This window comes from Pelophylax lessonae (genome assembly GCF_965119305.1).
Source record: "Pelophylax lessonae genome assembly, chromosome: 7".
Classification (NCBI taxonomy): Eukaryota; Metazoa; Chordata; class Amphibia; order Anura; family Ranidae; genus Pelophylax; species Pelophylax lessonae.
In genome coordinates this window covers 103,005,303-103,024,279 of record NC_138774.1, presented here as the reverse complement: position 1 = coordinate 103,024,279, position 18,977 = coordinate 103,005,303, and the positions used below count along the sequence as shown (strand labels likewise).

Genomic DNA, 18,977 nt, shown 5'->3' with positions numbered 1-18,977 from the left:
TAAAAAAAACATGCCTACAATGCATTTTAATAGGGTTTTTCTATTTCGCGGAATTTCACTTTTCGCGGCTGGGTCCGGAACGTAACCCCCGCAATGGAGGGGGGTTTACTGTATTGAACTTTAGGAGCTCGATGATGGCAAGTCTGCTAGTTAATTAGCTCAAGTTAATCAAATCACTGTCATCTATCAGTTGCTAGTGAGAAAGTAGAATACTGTTTGCGTTGGTTGTTCCTTAGATGTGTTAATTATATTTCTGTACACAATTTCATATTTCAAAAATGCATATGATAATGTAATCAGGCACCTGACATGGTGGGGTATATATTCGGTGTGAGTTTATTCAATAAATGTTCCAGATCTTATACAAGCTATTTTCGGCTAGTTTTGTATGGGGGCAGCTAGAATATCTGATATCTATGCTCAAAACTGAAGGAAGCGGTATTCTGACGAAAGCACACAGGTACATTGTGGAGTCACGGTTCCGTTACACTGCTTTACAGTCGCTGGCTATGACGGCTTGGCTGTAAAAGGTGCTAGGTGCTGAAGGATAGAGGTTTATCTGAGTCTGTGATTCCTACACTGTTAAAAGCTAGGAAATATGCTTCTAGGAAGATCTACCATCGTACGTGGAAGACATACATTGCGTGGTGTGAGTCTCTTAGGTCTCATCCTCGCTCCTTCTCAGTGGCTCAAATCTTGACCTTCTTTCAATTGGGGGGGGGGGGGGTTGAACAGAAATTGGCCTTGAGTACCATCAAGGGCTAGGAGTCGGCTTAGGCAGTCTTCTTCCAACGACCTTTGGCCACGCACTACCTGGTGCGTACCTTTCTTCAGGGTGTCCGACATTTGGTTCCTCCAGTGCAGTCTCTGTTGCCACCTTGGGAACTCGATTTGGTGCTTTTGGCCCTCCAGAAGCCTCCCTTTGAGAATCTTCAGGAGATTCCCCTGCTTACGCTGTCCCAGAAGGTGGCGTTTTTGGTGGCTATCACCTCTGCGTGCAGGGTTTCGGAACTGGCAGCGTTATCCAATCGTTCACCTTATCTGGTGATTAGGGCAATTAGGGTGTACCTGGCAGCTATGGAGTCTTTCAGGAATTCAGACTCACTATTTGTGCTCGGGGATGTGCCTCGTTAAGGGTTGTATGCTTCCTCTGTGACCATTTCTAGATGGATTAGACAGACAGTGATTTAAGCCTATTCCATCAAGGGTCAGGTTCCTCCTTTCCCTGTACTGCCGTCATCAGGCGGCAGTGACGCAGGTTTGCAAGGTGGCCACCTGGTTGTCGATGCACACTTTCGCAAAGTTTTATAAAGTGGATGTGTTGGCATCTGCGGATGCTTCTTTTGGCTGCAAGGTTTCCCAGGCTGCTGTTGACAGGACCTGATCCTCTTTGAGGGTGTATTGTTTTTTTCAGGTGGGCTCCTGTTGTTTTGGTTGAGCTCCTGTTGCCTGGTTGGCTACTGTTTAGCCGTGGGAATTTTTTTGCTGTTCCCACACCTCATGTTTAACACTGCTTTAGGACATCCCAATGGTTAGGAATATCAGGAGCTGTCTCCGACAATGAATGAAAGAGAAAATGGAATTTTTGACTTACCATAAAATCCATTTCTCTGATGTTCATTGACGGACACAGCACCCACCCCTCTGTGGAGTTGTATTCTTCTGACACTGTTTCTAACAAAACTGAGTACCTATAGCAGAAAGAGGGAGTAAATCCCCTGGGACTGCCCATAGGCGTAGCCAGACTTTTTTTCTGCCTAGTGTGCTACTCCTGTAGGGGGCAGTATAACCCGATAGTTAACAATATCAGGAGCTGTGTCCATCAATGAATATCAGAGAAATGGATTTTACGGTAAGTCAAAAATCCCATTTTTCCTACAAGTATACACTACTATATACTTCTATTTTAAAGCTGAACTTGCCTGGCTTGCCTTCTGCAACACTTACACTATATATAAATGCAGACCTCAGAACTGACCAGTGCTGGCTGCAGCATCTAGCAGCTCAACATATTGGTTTTAGCGAGGGATTAGCAAAGAACTGTCCACGTACTTGGAAGGATAGGGCAGTGATTGTTGATGGTGACTGATTGAGCCAACAGTCTGCAGGGGCAGCACGGCAGTCGACCCAATAACAGTTAAAATTTAGTTAGCAGCGAAAAAAAATTCTATGCCTCTGCCAATGGTGAAAAAACATTCAAGAGTTTAATCATGTGTAGAAATTACCATGTTTTTATATTACCCTGCACATGCCTAGATAATTGAAGGAAATGCATTTTCACTTCACTCCGCTTCACAATGCCGTAGATCAGTCCCTGTTGTGATTATGCTACATAATGCTGTATTTGTCACTGAAAACATACTCAAAGATGGATATAAACATTCAAATTTGGAATGCTACTTTCAAATGGATTTCTCTTAGTTTAATATGGTGTGTTTTTACAGTACATTCCCATGAAAGACACGTGCTGATGATGAACTATGAGTTGGTTCTGGAACGAATGCAAGATCTTTACACCTTCATGATTTAGCAAGCTATTTAGAGGAACATACTGTATCTTGGCCAACATCCATCTCTGTGTGAAAATATTTGAAATGTGGTTTTCCTGTTAAGTTTGTCAGAATTTAAGGTATGTGGCTGAACTCTAACTGAAGATTCAGACAAATATATGATATTTTGAGATTAAATCATTTTTTCCTATTCCAGTGCATAGCTATGTCAGTGGTATGAATTGATATACAGGTGTCTTTGGTATTTTACATTAATCTGTATAAAACGGAAAATTGTTATCAAATTCTTATCGTAATTTTCCTTTTCTGGCCTATCCTCATGTCAGCACACAATGGATTAACGCCTCCTCTGGAACCCACAGGACCACCTCTTCCTAGCTAAATAAAAGACAGCCCCTCCCCCACTGAAGTGTTTGATAACCTAGCCTGCGACAGGCCACTAGGGAGGGGGTCCTGTGCTGACGTAAGGATAGGCCAGGAAAGGAAAATTATAGTATTTGATAACAATTTCCTGTTTCCTGTCCCTACCTCACGTCAGCACACAATGGGATATAACTAGCTTAATAAATAGGCCGGAGAGAACACATGAAAAGAATCATTGACCTTCAAATAAAAGTTGCCAAAGACAAAAATTATTTATATGTCTTATCCCAAACTTTGCAGAACTTGCTGACTGCCCGCCTAGCTTGTAAGGTCGAATGAAGGGCTAGCTGTCTCACAGATCTTTCACTGAAATCCTGGCATAACTGTCCCTAAGGCTGCCAACCCTCAAGTTGAAGGAGCTTGCACCTGTTTTTGAGCAGAAAGGCCTACTTCCTGCATGACAATATAATTGCCCTGGTAAACCAATAGAAGATGACTCGAGAACCTGATGGCAAAATTAAAAGATTGTCCACTGTCTTCACGTCTTTTGACCTTTGCATGTACACGGTTAGCAACTTGTCCATGTGTAAGGAACTGAAGTCTTCCTGCTGTGTACTCAGTGACTTTCATACAAAAGCTCGGAGGGATTGCCCCCAGTTTTTCTAGAATCTGGATACCACCTTAGAATTGAGCTTTGAAGATGGACGTAGTATCACTATTTCTGGTAAAAAGACACAAAAAGGGATCTTTGCAGGAAAGTGCTGCAATCTCCATCATCCTTCTTTCTGAAGCAACCCTTGTCAGAGGAACTTGTTTTCCCACTAGGAACCGCAATGGAAATTAAGCTATTGAAACAAGAGATGTCTGTACTTGTGCTTTCTGAACCAAGCTTAAGTCCCATGAAGGGAACAAGAATTTCCAGGATATTGGCTAGAGCTGGGGAAACAGGAGAGAAAACTTTGCTGAGCAAACCGAACAAACTTTCTTCATATCCTTCATATCCTCTCATATGTAGTGTTCATGGTCTTCTCCAAAGGTCTGAACCACCTTGGATGAGAATCCCTGCACCTCTAGTCCAGCCAATTCAGTAGTCAGGCTATTAAAAGAGTCTAATTGGATTGGGGTGCTGTCATTGACATAAAAGATCTTTTTTGACTGGAAACGGGATTGGTGGTGCTGATGACATCAGGGGAAGCAATGAAAACCAAGGCCTCCTCAGCAGGTGGAAAGCACCTGTATGGCATAAACGTCTTCTGTCCAAATTTTCACAAGAATCTTCATAATTAAGGACACTGGAGGAAGAAAAATACCAACATAAAAAATCCCATGGCATTGTGAATCCATCTTCTATCACTTCACCTTTGTACCTTGTTGCAAATACCAGAAGCTGCATGTTCAGTAGAGTCTCTATGAGAACTACCGCTGGAATGCCCCATAGAGCCAATACTAGTTGAGGTACTTATTGTTGGAAAATAATTTGCCTTTCTGATCTGTTAGTGGATCCTGCTTTTCCAGTAAGTAGACTGCCATTAACTGCCTGTAAACGACTCTCCGCCCAACGAAAAGTTTATGTTGCGAAATGTAACAGAAAAAGACTCTTGGTGCCCCCTAGGTGAGCATTGTAGGCTACTGCTGTCTTGTTGTCAATCATCAACTTCACTCAGGGCCCCTTGGAGGAAGATCCTGAAAGGCTTGCAATGCTAGAAAAATCTGCCTTCCATTTAATAAAAGTCAGAGCATCTGAATTCCACTAGGCTCCATGGAGAATGTTACAAAGGGCTTGTGTGGAAGCTTCATCCACCCTCCAGTGGCGCAACCACAAAGTTAGTGTGACTGAATGAACCAGCCCTTGAACTAGGGCTATTAAAGCCTCTGCCAAAAGTCAGAAGCCAAGTTCAAGTCCTTCACAATTTCTGAGTTGAGGTGGTCTTTCTGCATGTCCATTTTTTAAGCGTTTAGGTGCTTTTTCAATGCGTTTTGCTATGTTACTGATGCGTTCCATACAGAAAAAATGCAAAATGTTCTTCTTTATTGACTGTACTGGAACACACTGCACTGGTGTGAAGTAGGCCATTGGGGTGCCAAGCCATGAAGAGCCTTAAAGGGGAGCAAGAGGATTTTAAAGTCTATGCAAAACTAACAGGTAGCCAGTGCAAGGACTCCAGGATAGGGGTGATATGATCACTTGTACCAGACCTAGTCGGGATTCTAGCTGCAGAATTTTGAACATTTTGAAGTTGAATAATAGTGGATTTAGGTACACCAGGTATGATAGCATAGGACGCAGCCCAGCAATGTTTCTTAAGTGGAAAAAAGATGTTCTGACAACATTTTGTAAATGTGAATCAAAGGTTAAATTAGCATCAAATATCACCCCTAGATTTTTAAATTTAGACTTAAGCTTAACCACTTTACCGCTGCTCACTGGAGCTCTACTGCGGAAAAGTGGCTCGATAACGTCTGGCGACGTAGACCTACGTCGCCAGACATTCCCCTCTCTCGGGTGGGTGCGCGCCCTGCCGGAGGCTCGCTCCCGCTGTATTCAGTCACAGCGGGAGTCGGGCCAGGGGAGGAGCGGCGGTGATCACTGCCGCTCTTCCCCGATCGTCGGGGAATCGAGTGTGGAGATCCGCCCGCTTGTGTAAACAAAGCGTGCAGATCTCCTAAGTGACAGGCAGGGTCAGATTGCAGGGTTCAGCATAGCTGAACCTGCGATCTGTCCCTGTGTCACATAGTCCCCTCCCCCCACACATGTTAGTAAGCACCAGGCATACATTAACCCCTTGATCACCAATAAAAATTAACCCCTTCCCTGCCAGTGTCATTTTTACAGTAACAGTTGCATATTTATAGCACTGATTACTGTAGTAATGTCACTGGTACCCTCAAAAGTGTAAAAAAATGTCAGTCAAGGGTCCGATCTGTCCACCGCAATGTCGCAGTCCCGCAAAAAAAATCGCAGATCGCCACCATTACTCGTTAAAAAAAAAAACACCAAAAACAACAGAAATCTTTCCCTTAGTTAGTAAACGCAATAACTTTTGCGCAAACCAATCAAAATACGATTATTGCGATTTTTTTTACCAAAAATATGTAGCAGAAAACAAATTGGCCTAAAATGATAAAAAATTTATATTTTTACATTTTTTTGGGGGGGAATTTCATATAAAAAAAATGTGAAAAATATTGTTATTTTTTCAAAATTGTTTATAGCGCAAAAAATAAAAATCGCACAGGTGATCAAATACCACCAAAAGAAAGCTCTATTTGTGGAAAAAAAAGGACGTAAATTTCGTTTGGGTACGGCGTTGCATGACCGCGCAATTGTCAGTTAAATTCGCACAGTGCCGAATCGCAAAAAGTGGCCCAGACGTAAGACAGCAAAATCCTCCGGTGGTAAAGTGGTTAAGTACAGTGCCATCTATAGATAAGCTAGACTGGCCTTACATAATTGATAGGGGTAGCAATAAGCATGACTTCAGTCTTGTCACAGTTTAACTGAAGGAAATTGTGGGCCATCCATGTTTTTATATCACAGGTCAATAAAAGTGAAGTTGTACTTGGGAAAATGTTGACACTATCTTTGCTGACCTCACCTTCTAAAAATGCTAGGTGTTAGGCAGTTCTGCTTTTCCATTAGCTTCAATACTTCATGAGTCATTGAACAGGGACAAGTAATCTGATTGAAAGTTCCAACTTTATATACAGTATCTCACAAAAGTAAGTACAACCCTCACATTTTTGTAAATATTTTATTATATCTTTTCATGTGACAAAACTGAAGAAATTACACGTTGCTGCAATATAAAGTAGTGAGTGTACAGATTGTATAGCAGTGTAAATTTGCTGTCCCCTCAAAATAACTCAACACACAGCCATTAATGTCTAAAACTGCTGGCAACAAAAGTGAGTACACCCCTAAGTCAAAATGTCCAAATTGGGCCCAATTAGCCATTTTCCCTCCCCAGTGTTATGTTACTCTTTAGTGTTATAAGGTCTCAGGTGTGAATGGGGAGCAGGTGTGTTAAATTTGGTGTTCAGTTCAGTTCAGTGTTCTGACTTCAGTCTTGTCACAGTTTAACTGAAGGAAATTGTGGGCCAGCCATGTTTTTATATCACAAATCAATAAAAGTGAAGTTGTACTGGGAAAACATTGACACTATCTTTGCTGACCCCACCTTCTGCAAATGCTAGGTGTTAGGCCATTCTGCTTTTCCAATACCTTCAATACTTCATGAGTCATTGAGCAGGGACAAGTAATCTGATTGAAAGTTCCAACTTTTATATATACTGGCTTCTTCTGGATCAGTGACTCAGAACATAATACACCAGAGACAGCCAGGACTAGCATTTTCAAAGGGAGCTTAGTAACGGTAGCCCCATACTTCTCTCGGTACAGGTTTCATAACACTGATGCAGTAGTAGTACTTACAGGTGATGGGTGAAAGGTGACACAGCTGAGGCTGACATCTCCCTTAACGCTAAGGGACTGGATGCCTTGATATGACACGCGGTGGCGATATTCTAACAGGAACTGCCCATTCACTGTGACCTGAACAGTAAAACAAAATACAAAAGCAGCTTAAATGAGTTGTAATTTAGAAAAAAATGAAATTCAAACTTTTGGATCTCCCGTCACTCTTTATTCTGGGGACAGTGGTCACCTGGACAATCAGAGAGGGGACACGTCTTCCTAATAGGGACATAGTCAGCAATAACAACCTGACAGGTTTTTTACCTACTCACCATTGTATCCAGAAAAGACTTGGGTTTAAATACACTTTAAGGCCTTAAGCACATGGAGCATAAAAAATACTGCCCCTTTTGTCATTTTATTTCTTAAAGTGGTAGTATACTCCACTTTTTACCTTTTACCTACAGGTAAGCCTATAATAAGGTTTACCTGTAGGTATAATTAATATCTCCTAAACCTGCAAGGCCAGAGCCGCCGAACCAGAAAGAGACGCCGAGGGAACATGACGGCTCCCTCAGCGTTGATCGGGTGACCGCGTCGGGGCTTTGTTTTAAGGTATTTCATAATGAGCTAGTATGCGATGCATACTAGCTCATTATGCCTTTCTCCTGCAGGGTTTTTTTGGGTTTTTTTTGGTTTTTAGGTGAGTATACAACCGCTTTAAGCCAGTATATGCAACTCTATGCTAACCTAATTGTCCATGCACAATTAAGCATTTACAGGCATATCTGTAGATGAGTGTTTTTAGCCATGACACTGCAAGCTGCAGCCACAAAATGTGAACCCGTAATTACATGGTAAGGCAAACAAACAGCACTGGGAATATAACTACACTGATAACTTTGTTAAAATAATGAAAAACCACAATGCCTTTAACTTTGGTACACCCACCTGAAATGCATGTCCTACCACAGCAATGGCTACATCAAAGTACGTATTCCTTTGGAAGGGCATATGTTGCTTCCTCTCCTCAGAACCCCAGCTCTTGTTCTGCATAGTGTTACATACAATGACGCTGCCCTCATCAAACCGTGGGTTGAAGTGAAATGCGATGTCATTGTTGAAGCAGACAAAGTTTATTTCAAATCTGTAAAAAATGGAGACGGGGTTACTAGTTTCCCTATGCAGCACAGTGGTGTAGTGGTTAGCACTTTCACGTAGCAGCAAAGGGATTGATGGTTCAAATCCCAACCATGACACTACCTGCCTGGAGTTTGCATGTTCTCACTGTGCCTGTGTGGCTTTCTTCCAGGTACTCCGGTTTCCTCCCACACTCCAAAGACATGCTGCTAGGTTAATTTGATCCTGTCTAAATTGGCCCTAGTATGAGTTAGGGACCTTAGATTGTAAGCTCCTTGAGGGCAGTGGCTGATGTATATGTAAAGCACTGCATAAAGTTATGGTGCTATATAAGTAACTGAAATAAATAAAATACTTATATATATACTTATAATTATGTATATATAAGTAACTGAAATAAATAAAATACTTGGTTAGAAGCAATAAGCTTGTTGTGATACTGTAATATTTCCTCCCCAATGTGCCTCTTCCCCTGACTTCTTTGTCAAGAGCAATGGCACAACCATCCACCCATACCTGTGTGCTAGGTGTTCTCCTGGACTCTGAACTCTCCTTTCAGCCCCACATCCAATCACTTTCCAAAGCTTGCCGCCTCAACCTTTGCAACATCTCTAAAATACGCCCCTTCCCAATCAATGAAACCACAAGGCTCCTGGTTATCTCTCGCCTCGACTACTGCAACTCCCTCCTCATTGGCTTACCTTTAAATAGGTTATCCCCCCTTCAGTCCATCATGAATGATGCTGCCAGGCTAATCCACCTTACAACTCTGCGTCTGCTACCCCTCTCTGCCAATCCCTCTATTGGCTGCCACTCACCCAACAAATTAAATTGAAAATACTAACAATAACTTACAAAGCCATCCACAACTTAGCCCCCAGCTACATAACTAACCTAGCCTCTAAATAGCAACCAAATCATCATCTTCATTCCTCCCAAGACCTCCTGCTCTCTAGCTGCCTCGTCACTTCTTCCCATACTCCAGGACTTTTCCCAAGCCTCTCCCATTCTTTGGAGTTCCCTACCCCAATCTGTCTGACTATCTCAAACTCTATCCACTTTTAGGCGATCCCTGAAAACTTTTCTCTTCAGGAAATCCTATCCTGCCCCCACCCAACAACTGTACTTTTATTTTCTCATTAGATCATCCCTACAGTTATTACCTTTTGTATCACTTGACCCTCCCTTTTAGATTGTAAGCTCTAACGAGTAGGGCCTTCTGATTCCTCCTGTATTGAATTGTTTTGTAACTGTACTGTCTGCCCTAATGTTGTAAAGCACTGCGCAAACTGTTGGCACTATATAAATCCTGTATAATAATAATAATGACAGATCGGATGAAATGCATACAGTGCTTTGCATAAGTTGTAAACTACCTGGACCACATTTTATGACACAAACTGAAATTAAAATAGAATTTACTGGAACATTTACTATGCAGTTTAGCATTCCTGAAGGTGAAAATTATTTTAAGTGTGACACAAAAAAATAGTTAATCTAAAAAGCAAACATAAAAGCATGTGTGGAGATTTACTAAGACTGGAGCATATACAATCTGGTTCAGCTGTGCATAGTAAAATACCTTCTACCTTCAGTTTGTTCAATTAAGCTTTGACAATAAAACCTAAAAGCTGATTTACTATGCAGAGCTGCACCAGATTCTGTGTGCACCAGTTTTAGTAAATCCTCCCTATGGCTTCATTAAAAAAATAACCCCACACTCCCAGTACTCGATAGAACCACATTTGGCTTTAATTGCAGCTGCTTGTTTATTGGAAATTGCACATCAGCTTTGCACATCTGTGGCTGACATTTTTGTTCATTCCTAGCACAATCATTCTACCCCTGTGAGGCTGAACAGGAGCTGATGGTGAATAATTTCCAAGTCTTGCCACAGATTTTCTATTGGATTGGGGTCTGGGATTTGAGATGACTATTATAAGACACTAAGGTTCTCGACTTTGATTTCCAAACTTGTTTAGGTTCAGTGTCAAAAGAAAGCATGTAAGCCACTAGATCAACTTGAAAGCCAGGAACTTTGCATTTTTTAGAAGAGGTTAGCAAAGGCAACCTATATGTGCCTTTAGTTTACTTTAATACTAATTCTGCTTTTTCTTAGTAACATACAGTTTCTCACAAATGTGAGTACACCCCTTGCATTTCTGTGAATATTTTATTATATCTTTTCATGTTACAACACTGAAGAAATGACACTTTGCTACAATGTAAAGTATTGAGAGTACAGCTTGTATAACAGTGTAAATTTGCTGTACCCTCAAAATAACTCAACACACAGCCATTATTGTCTAAACCGCTGGCAACAAAAGTGAGTACACCCCTAAGTTATAATGTCCAAATTGGGCCTAAACTGTCAATCATTTGTGTGGCCACCATTACTTTTCTGCACTGCCGTAACCCTCTTGAGCATGGAGTTCACCAGAGCTTCACAGGTTGCCACTGGAGTCCTCTTCCACTCCTCTATGAAGACATCACAAAGCTGGTGGATGTTAGAGACCTTGTGCTCCTCCACCTTCCATTTGAGGATGCCCCACAGATGCTCAATAGGGTTTAGGTCTGGAGACATGCTTGGCCAGTCCATCAACTTTACCCTCAGCTTCTTTAGCAAGACAGTGGTTGTCTTGAAAGTGTGTTTGTGGTTGTTATCATGTTGGAATACTGCTGTGCGGCCCAGTCTCAGAAGAGAGGGGATCATGCTCTGCTTCAGTATGTCACAGTACATGTTGGCATTCATGGTTCCATCAATGAACTGTAGCTCCCCAGTGCCGGCAGCATTTATGCAGCCCCAGACCATAAAACTTCCATCATCATGCTTGACTGTAGGCAAGACACACTTGTATTTATACTACACTTGTATTTATACTACTTACCTGGTTGCCGCCACACAGGCTTGACACCATCTGAACAAAATAGGTTTATCTTGGTCTCATCAGACCACAGGACATGGTTCCAGTAATCCATGTCCTTATTCTGCTTGTCTTCAGCAAACTGTTTGAGGTGCCATGTTGAACTTCCAGTGACCAGTATGTAAGAGTGAGAGCAATAACACCAAATTTAACACACCTGCTCCCCATTTACACCTGAGACCTTTTAACACTAACGAGTCACATGACACGGGGAGAGAAAATAGCTAATTAGGCCCAATTTGGACATTTCCACGTCGGGGTGTACTCACTTTTGTTGCTAGTGGTTTAGACATTAATGGCTGTGTATTGAGTTATTTTGAGGGGACAACAAATTTACACTGTTAGGGTCCTTTCACACGGTCCGCCTCCGTAGATGGATCCGTACTGCTCAGCAGGGGATCGTAAACACAGATCCCCGCTGAGCAGGAAAGTGACAGCTCCAGAGCGGAGAGGGAGGTGTCAGAGCCCCATGCATCTCTATGGGGGAATCGGATGAGAGCGGACCGCCTGTCCGCTCTCATCGGATCCCCTGGATGGATGGAAAATAGGGTTTCCATCCATCCGGATTTCACGGACAGGATTGGATGTGGAAGGCAGCGGGTGTCAGCGGACATGTCTCCGCTGACATCCGCTGCCCCATAGGGATGCATGGAGGATCTGATCAGATCCGCCTAAAAAACTGACAGCGGTCGTGTGAAAGGACCCTTATACAAACTGTACACTCACTACTTTACATTGTAGCAACATTTCTATTCCTCAATGTTGTCACATTAAAAGATATAATAAAATATTTACAAAAATGTGAGGGGTGTACTCACTTTTGTCAGATACTGTACCTCTTAGCATAGAGAGGGAAAGGGAGGGAAACAGCACAACTACTGTGGCGTAGTAAGTTTCAACAAGGTTTATTTACAAAGAAAAGTTAAAAATGATAACTCACAAAGTATAAAAAACACACATGTATATATGGGAGTCCACGGGAGAGTGTAAAGCTTCTTTCACACGGCCGCTCCGGATTTATTCTCCGCTGCGGGACTTTTTTTTTTTTTTTTTTACGGAGCGGATGACACTTGTGTCATCCGCTCCGTGTGTCCGCATATCATCCTATCCGTTTGCGGATGATATGCGGACATAATGTAAGTCTATGGCATTGCGGATGTCAGCGGATGACACCGCTGACATCCGATTTTCCTTCCTTTCCGTTTTTTGAACGGATGAAAAAATAGGGTTCTGTTCCGTTCCAAAAAACGGAACAGAACTGAAAGGAAGAAAATCGGATGTCAGCGGATGGTATTCCGCTGACATCCGCAGTGCCATAGACTTACATTATGTCTGTGAATAATCTGCAAAAAAATAGGATGATTTGCGGACATACGGAGAGCCCGTGTGAAAGGGCCCTAAGCCTGTGGTGGAGGCACAGTCCTAAAAGGGTGCAGCTGGATGAGCTGCTACAGGCACAAGGTCCAGATTTCTGTGTCACTGGCTGTTAATAGGGAAATGGCTCTGACAGCCCAGTAAGCATGTGTAGTGCCGCAGCTTCCTCAATCCTGGTGTCAATGGCCGATAGACAGTAATGTCCGCCTAGAGTCGAGGATCACAGGGCGCGTTTCAAGGGACCTTCCTCTTCCTCAGCTGACAGCCATTTACACAGAGATCAAGACTTTGTGCCTGTAGCAGCTCATCATTCATCCATCCATCCAGCTGCACCCTTTTAGGACTGTGCCTCCATCACAGGCTTACACTCTCATTTTTAACTTTTCTTTCTAAATAAACCTTCTTGGGACTTACTACACCAGAGCGGTTGCGCCGTCTCTCTTTCTCTTCCCCTCTCTTAGTTTTACAGTTGGGAGTCCCACCTCCGTTTTGACAGCAGCACCCCTAGGTCATCAGTTCCATTTGTCTAGCTATAAGGGCTACCTGCTCATAAAGCCCCCCCCCCCCCCCATTTTGGTTTGTATTAATTGTCTTTATTCATGGTTTATTTTTTAACTGCATCATTCACATTTCCCATTACTGGCATTGGGGAATATTAATAATTTTTCATTTTTAGGTTGGTTTACCTCTTAGCATAACTGTGGACTTGTCCTTGGAGAGTCACTCTCTTTCCATCTGAGATCCCCCCAAGTATGGCACTTTGGAAGGGAACAGCCTGCAAAAAAGGAGAGGTGTCAAAACAAATAAAATATGTTTACACATCCAGGGCTGGGATAAGGGGTGGGCAGGAGGGTCCATTGCCCTGGGCCCTGTGGTATCATGTGAGGTGGGGAGGCACCATAAGGAGATTGGGGGGGCAATTTGTGTTGGAAGGGGGAATTTGTGGGTGGCAGGGGATAAGAATTTGTGGGGTGGTGTGCTAGGAGTGGTGATTTGAGAGAATTTGTGTTGGGAGGGGGGGTGGGGAAGAAGATTTGTTCTAGGAGGGGGGATTTTGAGGGGATTGTGCTAGAAAAGGTAATATGATGGGGGGGGGGGGGGTATTTGTGCTAGAAAGGAAAATTATTTTGGTGGGGGGATTTGTGCTAGCAGGGATGATAGCTATATTTGTGCTAGGAGGGGAAATTTGAGGCAGATTTGTGCTAGGATTGGAGATTGGGGAGAGTTTGTGCTGAGAGGGGGGATTTGTAGTAGGGGAAAGGATTTGTGCTCTGAGGGTAAATTTGAGGGGTAGAGGATTTGTATTGGAGGGGGAAATTTTTTTCAGAGAGGTGGATTTGTGCTGGGGGCATATGAGGAATGAGAGAATTTGAGCTGGGGGGGTTGCAAAGATTAGTGCTGGGAGGAGGATTTCAGCAGGGGGCGGATCTGTATTGGGAGAAGGGGACATTTTTGCTCAGGAGGTAAGCATACAGATTAGTGCTGATTTTTTGCTGGCACATAATGCTCATACATCTTGGGAAAGGGGGCACAATTTGGCATGTGTGCCCTGAGCTCTAGATGACCTTGTCACGGCACTGTACAGATCTTAAAAAGAGTTCCAACAGAACAAAATTTCAGTTTTTGGCTGGTTAAGATTTTTGATGTCCTACCTCCACTAAACTGCTTATAGTTTGCCTTCCTTTCATCCTCTCATTCCTGCATATGCATCCTAATAAATACATTAAAAAAAACCTTTCCGCTTCAATGCATATGGTATGGTATACATGTCATCACCGGGTCTCCGTGCTTCTCTATGGTATGAAGGCAGATCACGGCTGGTGGGAGAGGCCAGCAGAGGGCTGTTATGGCTTCCTGAAAACATCACAGCACCCTGCCTCAGTACCCCTCTCAAGAGCCCTCAGATCTAATGCAAGCAGCAGGCTGGTTCTAGGAGTTACCCAGCTCCCTTCTTATCTCATTCTGCTAATATTGTGTTTGGAATAGCCCAGGTAACATGAAACCAGGCAGATATGAAAAAAAATCAATCTCAAATAATACAGTCAGGTAGTCAATAAAATAATATATTCATTTTTAATCAAACTAGTGTATGTACCTGAATTTGACTCGGTTTGAATCTCTTATAATGCCCTGTACTGTATAGTACAACACTGTGATGTGGAAATATTGAGGCCTACAATTATTTTTACTTCCAAGGACATCATATTTGATAAGACATCAGTATCTATGAACTTTTATATTCTCCACTGTTCTCTGAGCAGGCAATTTACCATCTGCCTCCTCACCATAAAAACCCCCCATTTAAAGTGTTTGTAACACAAAAAAAAAGATCCTGTTTCTTTAAAGCATGTTATACAGCACAGTGCCTGTGCTGTGTAATTTATCCCCTTCTATCAGCTAAAATACCTGGCTGATCCTGCCTGGTTCTGCCCTCCCCCTGTAAACTGACCACTGTTTATCATGGCTGCTGAGCCCTGACACCGTGGTCAGTTTACGTGCCTCCGTCATCTGCAGCCCTCCTCTCCCCCCCCTCTCTCCCTCCCTTCCTGTCAGCTCCCATCCGCTCCTCAGCTCCCATCCGCTTCCCAGCCCTCCCCTGCTGCTGCTAAAATAGTCTTCTTGGTACAATCTCGTCCTTATATTAAATGATGTGCCCCAGTATGTGTGTTTTTTTTTTTTTTAAATAAACTATTTTATAGTGCCACTTGGCGCTCTTGTGGCCGGCCGCCTCTCTCCTCCTCTCCTCCTCCTGGCTGACGTCAGTGGGGGATTCTCAGCCTGCCCGCTGTAGCTGTCAGATCAAGAGAGGAGAGAGGCGGCCAGTCACGTGAGCGCTAAAATAAAGCATACAGCGGCTTATTTTTTTTAAAACACATACACTGGGACGCATCATTTAATATAACAGGCGAGATTGTACCAAAAGACTCAGTGGCTAAAAAACCTCTTTAACCACTTCCCGACCACCCGCCGGCTTTTTCCTGCGCAAACCGACGTAGGTCTACATAGGTCTACGTTGGTTGCGCGTGGGAAGCTAGGCGGCGCGCTCCTGCCCCCACTCAGCAGTGGCGAAGCCGATGCACGGGTCAGGCGGCTTCGATTGCTGCCTGACACCCGTGATCGCTCCCCGATGAGAGAGAAGGACGGTCGGCTGTTGTAAACACAGCTGATCGTTCTTCTCCCTGCGATGATAATAGAGCCAATGTGATCCTTCTATATAGGATCACATGTCTCTATGGTCATTTCAGAAGCCACACCCCCCACAGTTAGAACCAATCCCCTAGGGTCACATTTAACCGCTTGATCACCCATAATGTTAGCCCCTTCCCTGCAGATGGCTGATGTAAACACAGCCGCCTGTCTTTCTCCCTGGTGTAACTGCAGAGACTATACGATCCTGCTATGTAGGATCGTATGTCTCTGTGGTTACATCACAAGCCACGCCCCCCACAGTTAGAATCACGCCCCTAGGGATACAATTAACCCACTGATCACCAATAAAGTTAACCCCTTCCCTGCCAGTGTCATTTTTACAGTAACAGTGCATATTTTTAGCACTGATTACTGTAGTAATGTCACTGGTCCCCCCAAGAGTGTCAAAAATGTCAGTTATGGGTCTGATCTGTCCGCCGCAATGTCACAGTCCCGCAAAAAATCGCAGATCGCCGCCATTACTAGTAAAAAAAAAAAAAAAACTAATAAAAATGACATAAATCTTTCCCGTAGTTAGTAGACGCAATAACTTTTGTGAAAACCAATCAAAATACGCAATTTTTTTTACCAAAAATATGTAGCAGAAAACAAATTGGCCTAAAATGTTAAAAAATTTTGATTTTTAAATTTTTTTTGTGAGAATGTCATATAGCAGAATGTGAAAATTTGTTTATAGCGCAAAAAATAAAAATCGCACAGGGGATCAAATACTATCAAAAGAAAGCTGTATTTGTGTGGAAAAAAAGGTTGTCAATTTTATTTAGGTACAGCGTTGCACGACCACGCAATTGTCCGTTAAAATAACGCAGTGCTGAATCGCAAAATAGGGCCTGGTCATTAAGGGGGCAAATCCTTCCGGTCTTAAAGTGGTTAAGGCCTCATGCACACAGGGCATTTGAAAAAATGAGCTGCAAAGCCAGTTCTGATGCCAGGAAAAAGTAGCTGTAAAAAAACGTGCTTTTAGAAGCGTTTTGTATTGGAGTCAACAACCAAGATGTCTGCGTAAAGTATCACCATTCTTTGTTCTTTTTACTGTACCTCTTTTCTGTGTTCCTTTTACTGTAAATTTCTTTCATTCAGTATTTACATTGCAACATCATTTTTCTTTTTGTATTACTAAAGCGGTGGAGAAAATAAATAGAAGTCAGCAGTTACAATTACTGTAGCTGCTCACTTTTAATATACAGACACTTACCTGTCCAGGGAGCCCGCGATGTCGGCACCCCAGCCGATTTACGGATCTGCTGCCGGGTGATGCCGCCGCCATTCATTGTAAGGGAAACTGGCAGTAAAGCCTTTCAGCTTCACAGCTAGTTCCCTATTGCTCATGCGCGAAGCACGCTGCACTTTCTAATTGGCCCGGAGGAGGGGGGCCGAATTTCCAGGGGAAGGCGCCGCGGCACTTTCTCCCGGAAGCGGGGAAAGGTACCTGTCAAAAACAAGTACCTGTTCCCCCCTCCCCCCTGAAAGGTGCTAAATGTGGCACCGGAGGGAGGGAAGAAGCACATCAGCAGAATTTCCATTTTTTGGTGGAACTCCACTTTACTTTGTATTTTTATGGTAACATCATTGCTTTTAGGCCTCATGCACACAGGGCGTTAGAAAAAACAAGCTGCAGAGCCAATACGCAAGAATAAAGCAGCTGTAAAAACGTGCTTTTAGTAGCTTTTTCCATTGGTGTTAATGCACATTTAGCCACGTTAGCTTTTAGCAGTCTTTTTTTACCTCTATTCAAAATCAATCGTTGCCTATGAGCTATCTTTGATACGGCTTTAAGCCCATTGATTTGAATAGAAGTCGCATCCAAGTTGGATCAGGATGATCCGACTGGTGGTGCGACTTGCGCTCTGAAGATCTTGAGGGGGAACTCCATGCCACAATGGAAAAACCCTTCAGGTCTGGAATAGATTTTAAGGGGAACCCCACACAAAAAAAAGGTGTGGGGTCCCCCCCCCAAATACATACCAGACCCTTATCCAAACATGCAGCCCAGCAGGTCAGGAAAGTGGAGGGGACGAGCAAGCGGCCCCACCCCCTCCAGTACCATACCAGGCCACACGCCCTTAACATGGGGGGGTGGGTGCTTTGGAGCGGGGGGGGGGCTCTGTACCTTCCACCCCAAAGCTCCTTGTCCCCTTGTTGATAAGGACAAGGGCCACTTCCCGACAACCCTGGGCGGTGGTTGTGGGGGTCTGCGGGCGGGGGGCTAATTTACACTACACTGCCTCAAAAAAGGCAGTGTAGTGTAAATAAGATTTGTATTAGCAAATCCCTGTATTAGAGTGCCCCCACTCTGGGTGAATGAGCACAGGGGGCACCTTTGGACAGCAGCATTGTCAGTCTGGGTGGAGGGGAGTGTTAGATGTACTAGCAGATTTAAACACTAACAATTTGAAGCCAAACTCCAGTTAAAATGTTATAAGCAGTTACGGCAACAGTTTTTTTTTTTCTTTCTCGGGGATAAAGGTTTTACACGAATAAATAAAAGCTGATCATTATAAGAAACCCATTAGTTGCAAGTGGTTTGTCCAAACCCTCTAGCTGCTACAGTTTGTTCTGTTGAAAATCCGAGGATCACCAGATAAAAAAAAAGGAAGAAAGCCTAAAAAAGAAAACGAATGCAGCCATTACATATAAGAATTGGTAAGCTGCATAATATTAAAATGCTTGCTTTTGGGTTTAGTTTTGCTTTAAATTTTAGTTCAGTAATACAATAATTATTTATTATAAGTTAGACAATACAATCCTTGTTGACAATCATACTGCTGACAATGTGCTGTTGATCTTTAAAAAAAAAAAAAAAAAAGTGGGGGGTTGTTGAGCACTGGGCAGTCCAACTAGGGCTTCTGCTTCTTTTTCACAACTAACTGTCAAATCATCAGTTTGGTCACAGAAAGCAAAACTGCACAACAATGGACCAAGGAGGATATAAAAACAAAAAAGGTAAAAAAAAATACAAAAAAAAAACGAAAGTAAAATATTGAATACACGCAATATACGAGAGGATAAAAAAATATTGCAAAGAGAATACAAACAGGTTTT

The 18,977-nt window shown here is 43.1% G+C and overlaps 1 protein-coding gene across 1 annotated transcript in view; it reads right to left on the bottom strand.

Moving 5' to 3' along the window:
* LOC309560518 (galectin-4-like) overlaps window positions 1-18,977 on the bottom strand; it is a gene marked incomplete at its 3' end in the record, with an annotated part of 132,388 nt that overhangs the window by 64,722 nt on the left and 48,689 nt on the right. Inside the window, exons 2-4 of the mRNA XM_082264150.1 lie at window positions 13,412-13,500; window positions 8,239-8,434; window positions 7,306-7,425 (exon numbers count right to left, since the gene is read on the bottom strand). Coding sequence (XP_082120276.1) covers window positions 7,306-7,425; window positions 8,239-8,434; window positions 13,412-13,500 — 405 coding nt within the window. The remainder of the gene's footprint in view (window positions 1-7,305; window positions 7,426-8,238; window positions 8,435-13,411; window positions 13,501-18,977) is intronic.